Here is a 17,991-nt window from a genome sequence, read left to right as displayed (position 1 = left end):
CCTGCTCTATATCGCTGCATGTTACTAGAGTTTATAAAGACCTGCTCTATATCGCTGCATGTTACTAGAGTTTATAAAGACCTGCTCTATATCGCTGCATGTTACTGGAGTTTATAAAGACCTGATCTACATCGCTGCATGTTACTAGAGTTTATAAAGACCTGCTCTATATCGCTGCACGTTACTAGAGGTTATAAAGACCTGCTCTATATCGCTGCATGTTACTAGAGTTTATAAAGACCTGCTCTATATCGCTGCATGTTACTAGAGTTTATAAAGACCTGCTCTATATCGCTGCATGTTACTAGAGTTTATAAAGACCTGCTCTATATTGCTGCATGTTACTGGAGTTTATAAAGACCTGCTCTATATCGCTGCATGTTACTGGAGTTTATAAAGACCTGCTCTATATCGCTGCATGTTACTGGAGTTTATAAAGACCTGCTCTACATCGCTGCATGTTACTAGAGTATAAAGACCTGCTCTATATTGCTGCATGTTACTGGAGTTTATAAAGACCTGCTCTATATCGTTGAATGTTATTCTGTTTGCATTGTGTTTGTACTCTACACAGTATTCATAAATATGTAAGTATTTTTGTTTGAGCAGTAAGCCTATCTTATTTTTCTTCTAATTTGTATTTTACTGTCCAGCCAAAGGTCTTGTTAATGGTAAAGTCCTAGAAATGATTGGAACAAGTTATAGTAATAAATGATTATTCCTATGCTGAATCAAACTAAAGCACAACGCTCAATAATTTGTGTGCCAACGCTTTCTTAACATTCTTCCTTCATATACCGTTGAAGCAAGGGTAGGGGTCAACGGGGGTCATTGATCAATAATAATCCAATACTTGATACAGTATAAACATTACGTCACACATTGCTTTCTCGGGTGACATGCATTGTCCAGCTAGCAGTTTTTTATATGTGGGATGGGCATAGGGAGGTTTCATATGTGGGATGGGCATAGGGAGGTTTTATATATGTGGGATGGGCATAGGGAGGTGTTATATATGTGGGATGGGCATAGGGAGGTTTCATATGTGGGATGGGCATAGGGAGGTTTTATATATGTGGGATGGGCATAGGGAGGTTTTATATATGTGGGATGGGCATAGGGAGGTTTTATATATGTGGGATGGGCATAGGGAGGTTTCATATGTGGGATGGGCATAGGGAGGTTTTATATATGTGGGATGGGCATAGGGAGGTTTCATATGTGGGATGGGCATAGGGAGGTTTCATATGTGGGATGGGCATAGGGAGGTTTTATATATGTGGGATGGGCATAGGGAGGTTTTATATATGTGGGATGGGCATAGGGGGGTTTTATATATGTGGGATGGGCATAGGGAGGTTTTATATATGTGGGATGGGCATAGGGAGGTGTTATATATGTGGGATGGGCATAGGGAGGTGTTATATATGTGGGATGGGCATAGGGAGGTTTTATATATGTGGGATGGGCATAGGGAGGTGTTATATATGTGGGATGGGCATAGGGGGGTTTTATATATGTGGGATGGGCATAGGGAGGTGTTATATATGTGGGATGGGCATAGGGAGGTTTTATATATGTGGGATGGGCATAGGGAGGTGTTATATATGTGGGATGGGAATAGGGGGTTTTATATATGTGGGATGGGCATAGGGAGGTTTTATATATGTGGGATGGGAATAGGGGGGTTTTATATATGTGGGATGGGCATAGGGAGGTTTTATATATGTGGGATGGGCATAGGGAGGTTTTATATATGTGGGATGGGCATAGGGAGGTGTTATATATGTGAGATGGGCATAGGGAGGTTTTATATATGTGGGATGGGCATAGGGAGGTTTTATATATGTGGGATGGGCATAGGGAGGTTTATATATGTGGGATGGGCATAGGGGGGTTTTATATATGTGGGATGGGCATAGGGAGGTTTTATATATGTGGGATGGGCATAGGGAGGTTTTATACATGTGGGATGGGCATAGGGAGGTTTTATATATGTGGGATGGGCATAGGGAGGTTTTATATATGTGGGATGGGCATAGGGGGGTTTTATATATGTGGGATGGGCATAGGGAGGTTTTATATATGTGGGATGGGCATAGGGAGGTTTCATATGTGTGGGATGGGCATAGGGAGGTTTTATATATGTGGGATGGGCATAGGGAGGTTTTATATATGTGGGATGGGCATAGGGAGGTTTTATATATGTGGGATGGGCATAGGGGGGTTTTATATATGTGGGATGGGCATAGGGAGATGTTATATATGTGGGATGGGCATAGGGAGGTTTCATATATGTGGGATGGGCATAGGGAGGTTTTATTTATGTGGGATGGGCATAGGGAGGTTTTATACATGTGGGATGGGCATAGGGAGGTTTCAGCAGTTTGAGTTGAGTGTGTGGCCATATGGAGACTGACTTGTTCTGGGCATCAATGGGTCGGCCCCACCTCTCCCTCTCTCCGTCTCTCTCACTGTCTTTCCCTCGTTCTCACTGTGCTGGCACACTGGCAGCCTCTCTCTCCTTGGGATATGCAGGCCTCTCAAACATGAGTAATTGATGAATTGTATGCAATATGCAAATGTGAATGCATAAATCTCCTGACTGACAGCTTAATTTATGTGAGCCTTTAAGAATGCAGGATTAGATTTTAATTAAATATCTTCAAAGGCACCCTGACTTGTACATTTTTTTTTGCAGGCTGCCATCTTTGTTGTTGTTAAAACAATTTCCCGTTTAACATTTTAGAAATCAGATTTTTTTTAGGCCAGTTCTCCAACCACTTCAAACTTTCCCCACCACCACCAGCCTCCACAAGTTTGTGTAAGACAAATGTATTTGTTTGAAGTGAACACAAGTGGTTAGTGCAGCATGGTGCCATCCACTCGCAAGAAAGCTCTCCACAGATATTGACCAACATTCTCTGGCCTTTGTCATTGAGAAGAGTGGGTGGAGTCATCAGTCATAATGAGAGGATGGTCTTCCTGGAGTAGCAGGTTAACCCAGGCTCTGGCTCAGGCCCCATCCTGTATTGTTGCTGCAAGACGAGCAGGTATCTGATTACTTTGAATATTTAATTAACCGGTTTGAAAAATGTCAAGGGCACGTTTGCGACATTTTCGTTTGGACTAGAAATTGCTTAGTAACCCACTTTAAGTCGTCTCCAGGAGAGGCAGTGATGCCGCCTGAGAGTTGAGGGTAATGATTGGACGAGAGCATTGCCAGGGTTTTTCTTTTCTGGTGAGTGAAACGTGCGGGAACGTGTGAATGACTTTTCACAGCCATCTGTTCCTTCTGCCCGGTGGAACCCTCTAAGGGTGTGTGTGTGTGTGTGTGTGTGTGTGTGTGTGTGTGTGTGTGTGTGTGTGTGTGTGTGTGTGTGTGTGTGTGTGCCTCTGCTTCAGAGAGGGCAAACATGGAGGTGCATAGCAGCTGGAATGGGTATTATGCCCACCAATGAGGCTGTTTGTTGTTCAGTATTCCCGGTCGGAGTGAGTGCATCTGGATGTGAGGGGAGATGCTCTGCAGTATACAACCACCTAGCTTTCTCCTATGGTGGACAGGGGGGATATGTGGGCTCCAAAATCATATTCAGCATTTCTACATTATTTTGTGAATATGGGAAAGTAAAAGCAGTTAGGAAACGTAACACTTTCACTACTGCATTGCAAAAATACAGAAGTCAAGTATTTAACCCCAAAACATTGTCTTTGTAATTACATAATTCATTTGGAGCAATATAAAATCAATCCACAGTTTTATTGAATACCAGCACAAGTTTCTACCTCCATGGCTGAAGCAGAGCATAAAGGTTTACACAGGACATGGAGGGAGGGACCGGGCTCTGCAGAACTGTATTGATCTACAGTGTATCTCATTTAGGCCCTTTGTTGCATTGGGACATTTGATGCAGATCCTGCTCTTGGAGTCAGAGTAAAGATAGTCAGCAGGACCAGCTTATACAAGGAAGCACCTGCTGCCAGCTAGGAAAGAGTGGCAGGAACACACTGCTCAGTAAAAGTGGAGCCAAATAAGAAAATAGTTCCAGTCTCCTGAGGGAAAAGGCCAAGTTGGCACACAATCGCCCCGCAAAAGAAATGACACGGGTGAGCGAGAGGGGAATAAGTCGGCCACTCCAGACAAAAAAAGGACAATTTCTTTACTTCCATTCCTTTACTTCAACAATCAGCTATGTGTATGGAAAACAATCCACCCTCCAAAGGAAGCCCTCTCTCATTTAAGACGTTGAAGGAAACGTCTGGTTAATCTGCTCAAAAGGTTTCGACAGTGTTTTATAAATCCCCTTCCTCTCCGGAACTTTCCACACGTTATCAGAACATTCTGGTTATTAATGGGTTCTCAAGAGACTCTCTTTTTGAGGGACACAAACCAAACCAAACATTCTCATAATTTGGTTTATGCATTATTAGGCCCGTAACAAAGTAGAGTAGTCTGCAAATTATAGGGTAGTTTGTTTTAAACAAATATAAACTTCCTTGTAATGTTATGTCAAAATGGTGGCCAATTTGATTAAAAGGTAATTTATTTAAGTATGAAATTAATTGCACTGAGCACAGCACATTTTCTACTACTGCATCATTGATTGTATGTTGTTTTACTCCATGTGTAACTCTGTGTTTTTGTATGTTGTCGAACTGCTTTGCTTTATCTTGGCCAGGTCGCAATTGTAAATGAGAACTTGTTCTCAACTTGCCTACCTGGTTAAATAAAGGTGAAATAAATAAAAATAAAAAACATCAGAAACATTTAATTGTCATTTTAGCTAATTATCTTCTCTCCAGTGAATTAGTTTCATCTTCAGTATCAGGTGTTCCGCTTCTGTCATCATCATTTACCAGTGTGATGGAAGACACAGGTGGAAGGGACCGCCGTTTTCCCTATAAGCCATAAATTACAAGACAGAATATATGAATAAGATATCTGAAGTAGTTCTTTCTGTGTCATGTACAGTAGGCCTGCACTGTATTACAACACCCTCGTCTGTGAATTTACTGTAGAGGTGGTTGTTCCTGCACTTCTGGGCAGTTAGACAAATTACTACCCCATAATATTGTCTCTATGGCAACAGTAACTGATGACCTAATAAATACCTTTATCGTATTTTGAAGTTAATTACAACACTTGGACGTGTAAGGCCTGCTTATGTAGTCACATCCATTCATTCTCTATTATTGTAAAGTGTATGCATACTCCTAGAAAATGTTAAGGGCCAAGGTAACTCAAGGACAAAAATAAACAACCCCCCCCCTTCCCCCAACAAAAAAAGATTGTATGTGAGTATGTACAGGATATCTGAATATGAATGTACTCAGTACTCAGCAAACCCTCTGTAAAAAATCTCTAATGTATGAAAATGAAATAAACAAAGACTGAAAACCTAGAACCTCCATAGTGGCTTAATTACACAGTTTTAAAACTGTGGGCCCTGCTCTATGGTGAGCTGACAGGGCCCTGCTCTATGGTGAGCTGACAGGGCCCTGCTCTATGGTGAGCTGACAGGGCCCTGCTCTATGGTGAGCTGACAGGGCCCTGCTCTATGGTGAGCTGACAGGGCCCTGCTCTATGGTGAGCTGACAGGGCCCTGCTCTATGGTGAGCTGACAGGGGCCCTGCTCTATGGTGAGCTGACAGGGCCCTGCTCTATGGTGAGCTGACAGGGCCCTGCTCTATGGTGAGCTGACAGGGCCCTGCTCTATGGTGAGCTGACAGGGCCCTGCTCTATGGTGAGCTGACAGGGCCCTGCTCTATGGTGAGCTGACAGGGCCCTGCGCTATGGTGAGCTGACAGGGCCTGCTCTGTGGTGAGCTGACAGGGCCCTGCTCTATGGTGAGCTGACAGGGCCCTGCGCTATGGTGAGCTGACAGGGCCTGCTCCATGGTGAGCTGACAGGGCCCTGCTCTATGGTGAGCTGACAGGGCCCTGCTCTATGGTGAGCTGACAGGGCCCTGCTCTATGGTGAGCTGACAAGGCCCTGCTCTATGGTGAGCTGACAGGGCCCTGCTCTATGGTGAGCTGACAGGGCCCTGCTCTATGGTGAGCTGACAGGGCCTGCTCTATGGTGAGCTGACAGGGCCCTGCTCTATGGTGAGCTGACAGGGCCCTGCTCTATGGTGAGCTGACAGGGCCCTGCTCTATGGTGAGCTGACAGGGCCTGCTCTATGGTGAGCTGACAGGGCCCTGCTCTATGGTGAGCTGACAGGGCCCTGCTCTATGGTGAGCTGACAGGGCCCTGCAGACTCTGTGGAGCAGTAAGCCAGGCTGACGTTGATACACTACAGTAACTTCATTGAGCGTTCCCTGTTAAAGGCTCACTACAACCGCTAAAGTGATTCATGTTGAGAACTCTTTTTGCTTTTTGCTTTTTACACGCTTGGCTGTTCATAGTTTTTAATTAGATTAGTAAAGTGACAATTGTGAGTGCTGTGCATTTTCTGAACGTAGCTCACGCAGACAGCCAACAAGTCATGAGGGATATGACTGTGGGGGGGGGGGATGAGGGAAGGAGGATGGAAGGGGGTGAAGGGGGTTGAGGGTGAGTGCAGAAGGGGGTGTGATCATTGCTGCCACCTCCCTGGTGTAACAGATTGAGGGTCACATGAAGTTTATCATCGATTGGAATTGCAGGCCAGTCAATAGAGAATACTACACACAGTGGAGTACTGTAGCAGAGCTCCCTAGTTCTGCCGTACTGTAGCAGAGCTCCCTAGTTCTGTCGTACAGTAGCAGAGCTCCCTAGTTCTGTCGTACTGTAGCAGAGCTCACTAGTTCTGTCGTACTGTAGCAGAGCTCCCTAGTTCTGTCGTACTGTAGCAGAGCTCCCTAGTTCTGTCGTACTGTAGCAGAGCTCCCTAGTTCTGTCGTACTGTAGCAGAGCTCCCTAGTTCTGTCGTACTGTAGCAGAGCTCCCTAGTTCTGTCGTACAGTAGCAGAGCTCACTAGTTCTGTCGTACTGTAGCAGAGCTCCCTAGTTCTGTCGTACTGTAGCAGAGCTCCCTAGTTCTGTCGTACTGTAGCAGAGCTCCCTAGTTCTGTCGTACAGTAGCAGAGCTCACTAGTTCTGTCGTACTGTAGCAGAGCTCCCTAGTTCTGTCGTACTGTAGCAGAGCTCCCTAGTTCTGCCGTACTGTAGCAGAGCTCACTAGTTCTGTCGTACTGTAGCAGAGCTCCCTAGTTCTGTCGTACAGTAGCAGAGCTCACTAGTTCTGTCGTACTGTAGCAGAGCTCCCTAGTTCTGTCGTACTGTAGCAGAGCTCCCTAGTTCTGTCGTACTGTAGCAGAGCTCCCTAGTTCTGTCGTACTGTAGCAGAGCTCCCTAGTTCTGTCGTACAGTAGCAGAGCTCACTAGTTCTGTCGTACTGTAGCAGAGCTCCCTAGTTCTGTCGTACTGTAGCAGAGCTCCCTAGTTCTGCCGTACTGTAGCAGAGCTAACTAGTTCTGTCGTACTGTAGCAGAGCTCCCTAGTTCTGCCGTACTGTAGCAGAGCTCCCTAGTTCTGCCGTACTGTAGTAGAGCTCCCTGGTTCTGTCGTACTGTAGTAGAGCTCCCTAGTTCTGCCGACTATAGCAGAGCTCACTAGTTCTGCCGTACTGTAGCAGAGCTCCCTAGTTCTGCTGACTATAGCAGAGCTCCCTAGTTCTGCCGACTATAGCAGAGCTCACTAGTTCTGCCGACTATAGCAGAGCTCACTCGTTCTGCCAACTATAGCAGAGCTCACTAGTTCTGCCGACTATAGCAGAGCTCACTAGTTCTGCCGACTATAGCAGAGCTCACTAGTTCTGCCGACTATAGCAGAACTCACTAGTTCTGCCGTACTGTAGTAGAGCTCCCTAGTTCTGTCGACTGTAGCAGAGCTCCATAGTTCTGCCGTACTGTAGCAGAGCTCCCTAGTTCTGTTGACTGTAGCAGAGCTCACTAGTTCTGGCGACTAAAGCAGAGCTCACTAGTTCTGCCGACTAAAGCAGAGCTCCCTACTTCTGTCGACTGTAGCAGAGCTCCCTAGTTCTGCCGTACTGTAGCAGAGCTCCCTAGTTCTGTCGTACTGTAGCAGAGCTCCCTAGTTCTGCCGTACTGTAGTAGAGCTCCCTAGTTCTGCCGTACTGTAACAGAGCTCCCTAGTTCTGCCGTACTGTAGCAGAGCTCCCTAGTTCTGTCGACTGTAGCAGAGCTCCCTAGTTCTGCCGATTGTAGCAGAGCTCCCTAGTTCTGCCGTACTGTAGCAGAGCTCCCTAGTTCTGCCGTACTGTAGCAGAGCTCCCTAGTTCTGCCGTACTGTAGTAGAGCTCCCTAGTTCTGCCGACTGTAGCAGAGCTCCCTAGTTCTGCCGTACAGCTCCCTAGTTCTGTCGTACTGTAGCAGAGCTCCCTAGTTCTGCCGTACTGTAGCAGAGCTCCCTAGTTCTGTCGTACTGTAGTAGAGCTCCCTAGTTCTGCCGACTATAGCAGAGCTCCCTAGTTCTGCCATACTGTAGCAGAGCTCACTAGTTCTGCCGTACTGTAGCAGAGCTCACTAGTTCTGTCGACTGTAGCAGAGCTCCCTAGTTCTGCCGTACTGTAGCAGAGCTCACTAGTTCTGCCGTACTGTAGCAGAGCTCCCTAGTTCTGTCGTACTGTAGTAGAGCTCCCTAGTTCTGCCGACTATAGCTGAGCTCCCTAGTTCTGCCGTAGTGTAGCAGAGCTCACTAGTTCTGCCGTACTGTAGCAGAGCTCACTAGTTCTGCCGTACTGTAGCAGAGCTCCCTAGTTCTGCCGTACTGTAGCAGAGCTCACTAGTTCTGTCGACTGTAGGAGTACAGTAACTTTCGGTAATCTGGGTCATTTTCTGTGGAAGACCAATAAACTGTTCCTTGACAAACACCTCATGTTCAGGACTGTGTAACTGACCCATGTCAACAATTTAACTATTTACATTTGTATTTAATTTTTTAAGTTACTTTATTTTCTATTGAGGTGAGTGACTCCTCCAACTCTAGAGTCCTTGGCTACTCTGACTGGGAATGTTCAGGTGAATCATACTTAAAACAGAATAAACTGGCCAGAGAAAAGAGAAGAACAAGACATTAAAGGGGAATGAACAAACAGCTGAATCGAAATGGACTGTTGTGGCAGCTTGTGAGTGAATGCCTTTGTGTTGAACAGAGAGAGTGGGGCATGGCGAACGAGAAAGAAAGAGAGACGGACGCTTCACAGCGAATGGGCTTTGTTCTAATGGCAACACTCTGTTTGGAACACTGATAAGAGCCTTCCATTTGTCTCTCCAAGGTTTTTTTCTTTCTGTCCTCTGTTCTCCGTTCAAGTCTTCTCTGCGTCTTTTGTACTTTAAAGCGGATCCCAGGCCAGCCAAGTGTAGTGGCATCTGGAGCGTCTAGTGCAGCTTTTTCAACCATGTCTCTGAAGACTACTCTGATTTGTTCCCATATTGAACACCCCCCTCCTTTTACTTGTATGCTGATTGCTCTGTGGTCTTGTTTGTGTTTGTAGCCATTGCAATGTTAATGAAATACAGAATGAGGCAACAACACAGCGTTTTTTGTTGTTGTTATTGTTCCTGGACGCTGGCCAATGGTATACAGCGCTGGAATTAGCATTTTTCTTTTCAAGCCCCCCCCCCACCCCCCTATAGCCTACTTCATTCAGCCTGTCACATACGTGTCTGTCTCTGCGACAGAAACACCCTATTAGTCTAGTACACTCTTTAAGAGTCTACTGTTGGGAAGTGAGGAAGGGCGTGTGTGTGTGCGACAGAAACACCCTATTAGTCTAGTACACTCTTTAAGAGTCTACTGTTGGGAAGTGAGGAAGGGCGTGTGTGTGTGCGACAGAAACACCCTATTAGTCTAGTACACTCTTTAAGAGTCTACTGTTGGGAAGTGAGGAAGGGCGTGTGTGTGTGCGACAGAAACACCCTATTAGTCTAGTACACTCTTTAAGAGTCTACTGTTGGGAAGTGAGGAAGGGCGTGTGTGTGTGAGGGGTTGTGTAATGTAAGGAACGGTTTGACTAGCTTCTCACTTCCTGACCCCAGAGGGAAGGAATCTCAGTCTGATGTTACAGCGTCAGACACCAAACCCTGAAACAATGTGTCTGAACGCTGGTGATCCCTTATCAGATATGGCCTTGCTGGAATATGCTATGTCCCCTGTGCACTTCAAGGCATATGTGTTTGAGCTGATTATTATCAAGCTTTTGTGTGTGTCCTGTGTTATCAGTGGAGAGGATCTCTGTCTACCTGCTGTCTCTGTGTAATCCCCCCATAGTGGGACGGGGGGATGGGAGGACGAGGGGACGGGAGGATGGGAGGACGGGAGGACGAGGGGACAGGAGGACGAGGGGACGGGAGGACGAGGGGACGGGAGGACGAGGGGACAGGAGTATGGGGGGGACGGGAGGATGGGAGGCCGAGGGGACGGGAGGAAGAAGGGATGGGAGGATGGGGGGACGAAGGGACGGGAGGAAGAGGGGACGGGAGGAAGAGGGGACGAGGGGACGGGAGGAAGAGGGGACGGGAGGATGGGAGGACGGGAGGATGGGAGGACGAGGGGACGGGAGGATGGGAGGACAAGGGGACGGGAGGAAGAGGGGACGGGAGTATGGGGGGATGGGAGGGCGAGGGGACGGGAGGACGAGGGGACGGGAGTATGGGGGGGACGGGAGGATGGGAGGCCGAGGGGACGGGAGGACGAGGGGACGGGAGGACGAGGGGACGGGAGTATGGGGGGACGGGAGGACGGGAGGACGAGGGGACGAGAGTATGGGGGGACGGGAGGGCGAGGGGACGGGAGGAAAAGGGGACGGGAGGACGAGGGGACGGGAGGGCGAGGGGACGGGAGGAAGAGGGGACGGGAGGAAGAGGCGACGAAGGGACGGGAGGACGAGGGGACGAGGGGACGAAGGGACGGGAGGACGAGGGGACGGGAGTATGGGGGGACGGGAGGATGGGAGGCCGAGGGGACGGGAGGACGAGGGGACGGGAGTATGGGGGGGACGGGAGGATGGGGGACGAGGGGACGGGAGGAAGAGGGGACGGGAGTATGGGGGAGACGGGAGGGCGAGGGGACGGGAGGAAGAGGGGACGGGAGGACGAGGGGACGGGAGGGCGAGGGGACGGGAGGAAGAGGGGAAGGGAGGAAGAGGCGACGAAGGGACGGGAGGACGAGGGGACGAAGGGACGGGAGGAAGAGGGGACGGGAGTATGGGGGATGGGAGGGCGAGGGGACGGGAGGACGAGGGGACGGGAGTATGGGGGGACGGGAGGATGGGAGGCCGAGGGGACGGGAGGACGAGGGGACGGGAGTATGGGGGACGGGAGGATGGGAGGACGAGGGGACGGGAGTATGGGGGGACGGGAGGAAGAGGCGACGAAGGGACGGGAGGACGAGGGGACGAATGGACGGGAGAGCGAGGGGACGGGAGGGCGAGGTGAGGGGACGGGAGGAAGAGGGGACGGGAGGATGGGGGGACGGGAGGGCGAGGGACGGGAGGAAGAGGGGATGGGAGGAAGAGGGGACTGGAGGATAGGGGGACGGGGGGATGGGAGGACGAGGGGACGGGAGTATGGGGGGACGGGAGGATGGGAGGCCGAGGGGACGGGAGGACGAGGGGACGGGAGTATGGGGGGACGGGAGGATGGGAGAACCAAGGGGACGGGAGGCCGAGGGGACGGGAGGCCGAGGGGACGGGAGGACGAGGGGACGGGAGTATGGGGGGACGGGAGGATGAGGGGACGGGAGGAAGAGGGGACGGGAGGATGGGGGGACGAAGGGACGGGAGTCCGAGGGGATGGGAGGGCGAGGGGACGGGAGGATAGGGGGGACGGGAGGAAGAGGGGACGGGAGGATGGGGGGACGGGAGGGCGAGGGGATGGGGGACGGGGGGACGAGGGGACGGGAGGACGAGGGGACGGGGGACGGGAGGGCGAGGGGACGGGGGGACGGGAGGACGAGGGGACGGGAGGACGAGGGGATGGGGGGGTGACAAACATATGTTGGGGTAGCCAGGAGGAAAGTATTGTCATTAACGTATAATTTCCATCTCTTAATGTCTATTGTTGTCAATTTAAATGATAGAGAATGTGATACAATTTTCATATCACGCTTGCTACGTATGTTTGCTACGTGTGTAGAGAAATATAAAATCAACCATTGTAAATGTATCAATCAATGGTCTCTTACACTGTGAGCCTATGTGGTCTAAGTAAAATAGTTATTTAAATAGTTGATCATTTTCTGTGTATTCACATTGATCTCTCTCTCTCTCTTTCTCTCTCCCTCTCCTTCTCCTCTCCCTCTCTCTGCAGCTCCAGGCCTGGCCGACCACCCAAGCGTTCCCTTGGGGTAGCGATGCAGGAAAGCTCCAGGCTTCTTCCCCACAGTGTCCACGGCCTACTGTCTCCCGGCCTCCTCTCATCCATGTCGCCCGGAGGTAAGATCCCTCTCATCCATGTGCAGCCACTCTAAACATGCACACAACCAATAGTCCCCCCCCCCCCAAAAAAAAAAAAGAATTTACCCTCCACCAGCCTAACCTCTACCTTCCATTAATTATGTATTTTAATTATGTATTTTGTTTGATAAAAAAATAGAGAGCCATCAGGTGTCCTATACAAAAGACTTGGATTTATCACATTTTGATGAAAGCGATTCTGTTATCTTTTCCCTTGAGGCCCCTGTCTCTATTTCCAGGCGCCTTTCTTTCTCCCCTCCTCTCATCTCCACCCCCTGCTTCTGCAAATCAGCTCTTATTGATTTCCTCCGCTGTCCTTCACTGGTCACTACTGCCGCTCACACAGAGGTTACACTATTGGATTTCTGTAGCCTTTTCTCACACATGCATTTGCTCTCCCCTCTCTCTCTCTCTCTCTCTCTCTCTCTCTCTCTCTCTCTCTCTCTCTCTCTTTCCTTTTCTCTCTCTCTTTCCTTTTCTCTCTCTCTCGCTCTCTCTCTTTCCTTCTTTCTCTCTCTCTCTCTCTCTTTCCTTCTTTCCTTTTCTCCCTCTCTTTCTTTCCTTCCTTCTTTCTCTCTCTCTCTCTCTCTCTCTCTTTCCTTCTTTCCTTTTCTCCCTCTCTTTCTTTCCTTCCTTCCTTCTCTCTCTCTCTCTTTCCTTTTCTCTCTCTCTCTCCTATTCCCTCTCCAGTCTCTATCTCGTTGTTGCTGTAGGCCTTTCCTTCTCCTTTCTCCTCTTAATATAATTGCAATATGATGGAATCTATTTGATAAAGTTAACTTTGTTGCATCAACACAATGCCTGTCTCTATGCTGTGTTTGCATGTGTCTATTGGAAAGTGTACCTACAGCAAACTACAGGTTCTGTCTTGTTAAGATCTTTTTACATTTTCTCTCTAAATTGCTGATGTTGGCGGTTTAGTCCTCACGATGGCCAGCAAGGATATTGATGTGTGCAGACGAGTAGCCTGAGCAGTCAGTTAGCCATGCTAGTGATTTATTTCAGATTACTGTTATTATTCTCCTCCCCTGCAGTGGGTGGTGGGCCTTCTTTAAAATGCACATGAAAGTCATTTACATTTTGTATCGTCTCGGTGCATCAGTGTAAAACTCAACTCAGGCGGTAGAGTAGTTGTCTGCCTGTCTGTCAGATGACTAGACTTAATTAGATACTAGTGGACAAATACTCTTATCTTTTCAATATGAACATGTAGTTTAATGTGATAATTAAGTACAACCTTTAATTATTTTGATATTATTATTTTTACCTTTAATGGCCAAGCAGTATTGTAGTTGCAAAATCCATGTTTTGTTTTCGTTTTCACAGGTTTTGTTAATACAGCTAGAGGTATATTATTCCTGAAAAGCCTTTGAATTAGGGTAATGGGGCAACTTGCTGATCTCTTAAATATCAGCCTTTTCAACTGCTCATGTGCCTTCCTATAAGCAAACAACATATTTAGATATGTATATTTAGATATGTATATTTAGATATGTTTATTTAGATATGTATATTTAGATATGTATATTTAGATATGTTTATTTAGATATGTATATTTAGATATGTTTATTTAGATATGTTTATTTAGATATGTATATTTAGATATGTTTATTTAGATATGTTTATTTAGATATGTATATTTAGATATGTATATTTAGATATGTTTATTTAGATATGTATATTTAGATATGTTTATTTAGATATGTATATTTAGATATGTTTATTTAGATATGTATATTTAGATATGTATATTTAGATATGTATATTTAGATATGTATATGTGTATTTCGATATGTATATTTCAATATGTATATTTCGATATGTATATTTCGATATGTATATTTCGATATGTATATTTAGATATGTTTATTTAGATATGTATATTTAGATATGTTTATTTAGATATGTTTATTTAGATATGTATATTTAGATATGTTTATTTAGATATGTATATTTAGATATGTTTATTTAGATATGTATATTTAAATATGTTTATTTAGATATGTTTATTTATAAACCTTAAAGGAATAATATAACGTCATACATCCTGAATGGATCAGAGACCCTGCAAAAGTTAATGTTTACTACATATTGATGAATATATTTTGAATTTACCAACCAGTAATTTAGTAATAGTAGCAGCAGTAGTTGTACTTGTACATGAAATAATACCACTGTAGTCAAAAGTAACAATGTTCCTATTTCAGTGGAAAACATCTTACGACAGACGTCAAATAGCAGATTTGTATCGGAGTTGTCATTCAGTTATTAGCAACCATTTGTGTTGTCGTTATCATGTCATTTGGGAATAATCTGTACAAATGAGCAAGCTTTACCCCCCATGGAGGGGTAGGAGTGTTGAGTTGAGCAAGAGCAAAACTAACATGTTGTGAGCTTTGTTGAAGCATTTGGTTTCCTGGAATGCTGTTGACAGAAACATCAGAAGCCCCTGGCACTCCAGGGAGAGGAGAGGAGGAGCTCCAACAGCAGGCTTCAGGATTCCATCCTCACACTACAGTACAGTCATCATGTACAACATGACTGCCGTTACTGACTACAGTACTGGACACTGAAGCAACCCTGGTCACGGGGAGATGGAGAGATAGAGAGATGAAGTGTGTGTGTGTATGGTCCACATCTCACAAAGGTGTTCAGTTTAAATCCATATTTTCTCCCCTGTCAACGTCCTCATGCAGGCAGTCATGAAACCCCCCCTCTCTCTCTCCCTCTCCCTCTCCCTCTCCCTCCCTCTCCCTCTCTCTCTCTCTCTCTCTCTCTCCCTCTCCCTCTCCCTCTCCCTCTCTCTCTCTCTCTCTCTCTCTCTCTCTCTCGCTTCCTCTCTCGCTCCCTCTCTCGTCTCTATCCCTCTCCCGCTCCCGTTCTCTCTCTCTCTCTCTCTCTCTCTCTCTCTCACTCTCTCTCTCTTTCACTCTCTCTCTCACTCTCTCTCTCACTCTCTCTCTCTCCCACTCGCTCTCGCTCTCTCTCTTGTCTCTATCCCTCTCCCACTCCCGTACTCTCTGTCTGTCTGTCTGTCTCTCTCTCTCTCTCTCTCTCTCTCTCTCTCTCTCTCTCTCTCGCTCTCTTTCTCTCTCTCTCTGTCTGTGGCTGAAAACAAACAAACTCAGCCCTTCCTGGTGACTTTGATGAATGACATGTCCCACTGGGGACTTGTTCTCCATCTGCTTAACCCGTCCGTCCGTCCGTCCCCTCTCCTCGTCCATTGGCCTCACTCTGACAAGTACTATTTAGCAACTGTTTTGGATCACCTCCATTCTCTACACTGAGTGTACAAAACATTAAGAACACCTTACTAATATTGACTTGCACCCCCTTTTGATAGCATCAATTCGTTGGGGCATGGACTCTACAAGGTGTTGAAAGCGTTCCACAGGGATGCTGGCCCATGTTGACTCCAATGTTTCCCACAGTTGTGTCAAGTTGGCTGGATGTCCTTTGGGTGGTGGATTGTTCTTGATACACACAGGAAACTGTTGAGCGTGAAAAACCCAGCAGCGCTGCAGTTCTTGACACAAACTGGTGCGCCTGGCACCTAATACCATACCCCGTTCAAAGGCCCTTCAATCACCCTCTGAATGGCACACATACACAATCCATGTCTCAGTTGTCTCAAGGCTTAAAAATCCTTCTTTAACCTGTCTCCTCCCCTTCATCTACAATGATTGGTGGATTTAACAAGTGACATCAATAAGGGATCATAGCTTTCACCTGGATTCACCTGGTCAGTCTATGCCATGCAAAGAGCAGGTGTTCTTAATGTTTTGTATACTCAATGTATCACGCCACATTGGCCTCACCCCTGGTCACGGGGAGATGGAGAGATAGAGAGATGAAGTGTGTGTGTGTGTATGTGTATGGTCCACATCTGACACCTAATACCATTGGGGTATGGTATTAGGTGCCAGGCGCTGTTGTCTTACAGCATTGGGTCACTTTAACCTGGTTAATACACGTGACCCCATTACAATACAGTCTCCTTACTGTAACCTTCTCCTGACATCCTGGACCAGCGTTTTTTCTCTCTGACCTCTCCTGACGTCCTGGACCTGTGGTATTGCTCTCTGACCTCTCCTGACGTCCTGGACCTGTGGTATTGCTCTCTGACCTCTCCTGACATCCTGGACCAGTGGTATTGCTCTCTGACCTCTCCTGACATCCTGTACCAGTGGTATTGCTCTCTGACCTCTCCTGACATCCTGGACCAGTGGTATTGCTCTCTGACTTCTCCCATAGTCCTGGACCAGTGGTATTGCTCTCTGACCTCTCCTGACGTCCTGGACCAGTGGTATTGCTCTCTGACCTCTCCTGACGTCCTGGACCAGTGGTATTGCTCTCTGACCTCTCCTGACATCCTGGACCAGCGGTATTGCTCTCTGACCTCTCCTGACGTCCTGGACCAGTGGTATTGCTCTCTGACCTCTCCTGACGTCCTGGACCAGTGGTATTGCTCTCTGACCTCTCCTGACATCCTGGACCAGTGGCATTGCTCTCTGACTTCTCCCATAGTTCTTGACCAGTGGCATTGCTCTCTGACCTCTCCTGACGTCCTTGACCAGTGGTATTGCTCTCTGACTTCTCCCATAGTCCTGGACCAGTGGTATTGCTCTCTGACCTCTCCTGACGTCCTTGACCAGTGGTATTGCTCTCTGACTTCTCCCATAGTCCTGGACCAGTGGTATTGCTCTCTGACCTCTCCTGACGTCCTGGACCAGTGGTATTGCTCTCTGACTTCTCCCATAGTCCTGGACCAGTGGTATTGCTCTCTGACCTCTCCTGACATCCTGGACCAGTGGTATTGCTCTTTGACTTCTCCCATAGTCCTGGACCAGTGGTATTGCTCTCTGACCTCTCCTGACATCCTGGACCAGTGGTATTGCTCTCTGACTTCTCCTGACATCCTGGACCAGTGGTATTGCTCTCTGACCTCTCCTGACATCCTGGACCAGTGGTATTGCTCTCTGACTTCTCCTGACATCCTGGACCAGTGGTATTGCTCTCTGACCTCTCCTGACATCCTGGACCAGTGGTATTGCTCTCTGACCTCTCCTGACGTCCTGGACCAGTGGTATTGCTCTCTGACCTCTCCCATAGTCCTGGACCAGTGGTATTGCTCTCTGACCTCTCCTGACGTCCTGGACCAGTGGTATTGCTCTCTGACCTCTCCCATAGTCCTGGACCAGTGGTATTGCTCTCTGACCTCTCCTGACGTCCTGGACCAGTGGTATTGCTCTCTGACTTCTCCCATAGTCCTGGACCAGTGGTATTGCTCTCTGACCTCTCCTGACATCCTGGACCAGTGGTATTGCTCTCTGACTTCTCCCATAGTCCTGGACCAGTGGTATTGCTCTCTGACCTCTCCTCAATCCTGCTGTATCAGCTGATTCTGTGTCAGTCTTGGCGATGTTTCCCAATTCTGTGTGTCGGCTCGGCTCGGCAGTCCCTCGCTCCATTCAGTCATCTGAAGGGGTTAAAGTCTGGGGATCTGTTTAGTGACATATGGGCTAGCCTTCGC

At 47.6% G+C, this 17,991-nt stretch overlaps 1 protein-coding gene across 12 annotated transcripts in view; it reads left to right on the top strand.

Moving 5' to 3' along the window:
• The window catches only part of LOC106592083 (dachshund homolog 2), a 312,801-nt gene that overhangs the window by 142,137 nt on the left and 152,673 nt on the right, over nt 1–17,991 (top strand). For all 12 annotated transcript variants that reach the window (XM_045690137.1, XM_045690135.1, XM_045690138.1 and 9 more), the window contains exon 2: nt 12,313–12,437. In XM_045690137.1, the coding sequence (XP_045546093.1) occupies nt 12,313–12,437 (125 nt within the window). The remainder of the gene's footprint in view (nt 1–12,312; nt 12,438–17,991) is intronic.

The sequence above is a fragment of the Salmo salar genome, chromosome ssa11, assembly GCF_905237065.1.
Source record: "Salmo salar chromosome ssa11, Ssal_v3.1, whole genome shotgun sequence".
In the NCBI taxonomy this organism is placed as follows: domain Eukaryota; kingdom Metazoa; phylum Chordata; class Actinopteri; order Salmoniformes; family Salmonidae; genus Salmo; species Salmo salar.
This window is presented reverse-complemented; position numbering and strand designations above follow the sequence as displayed.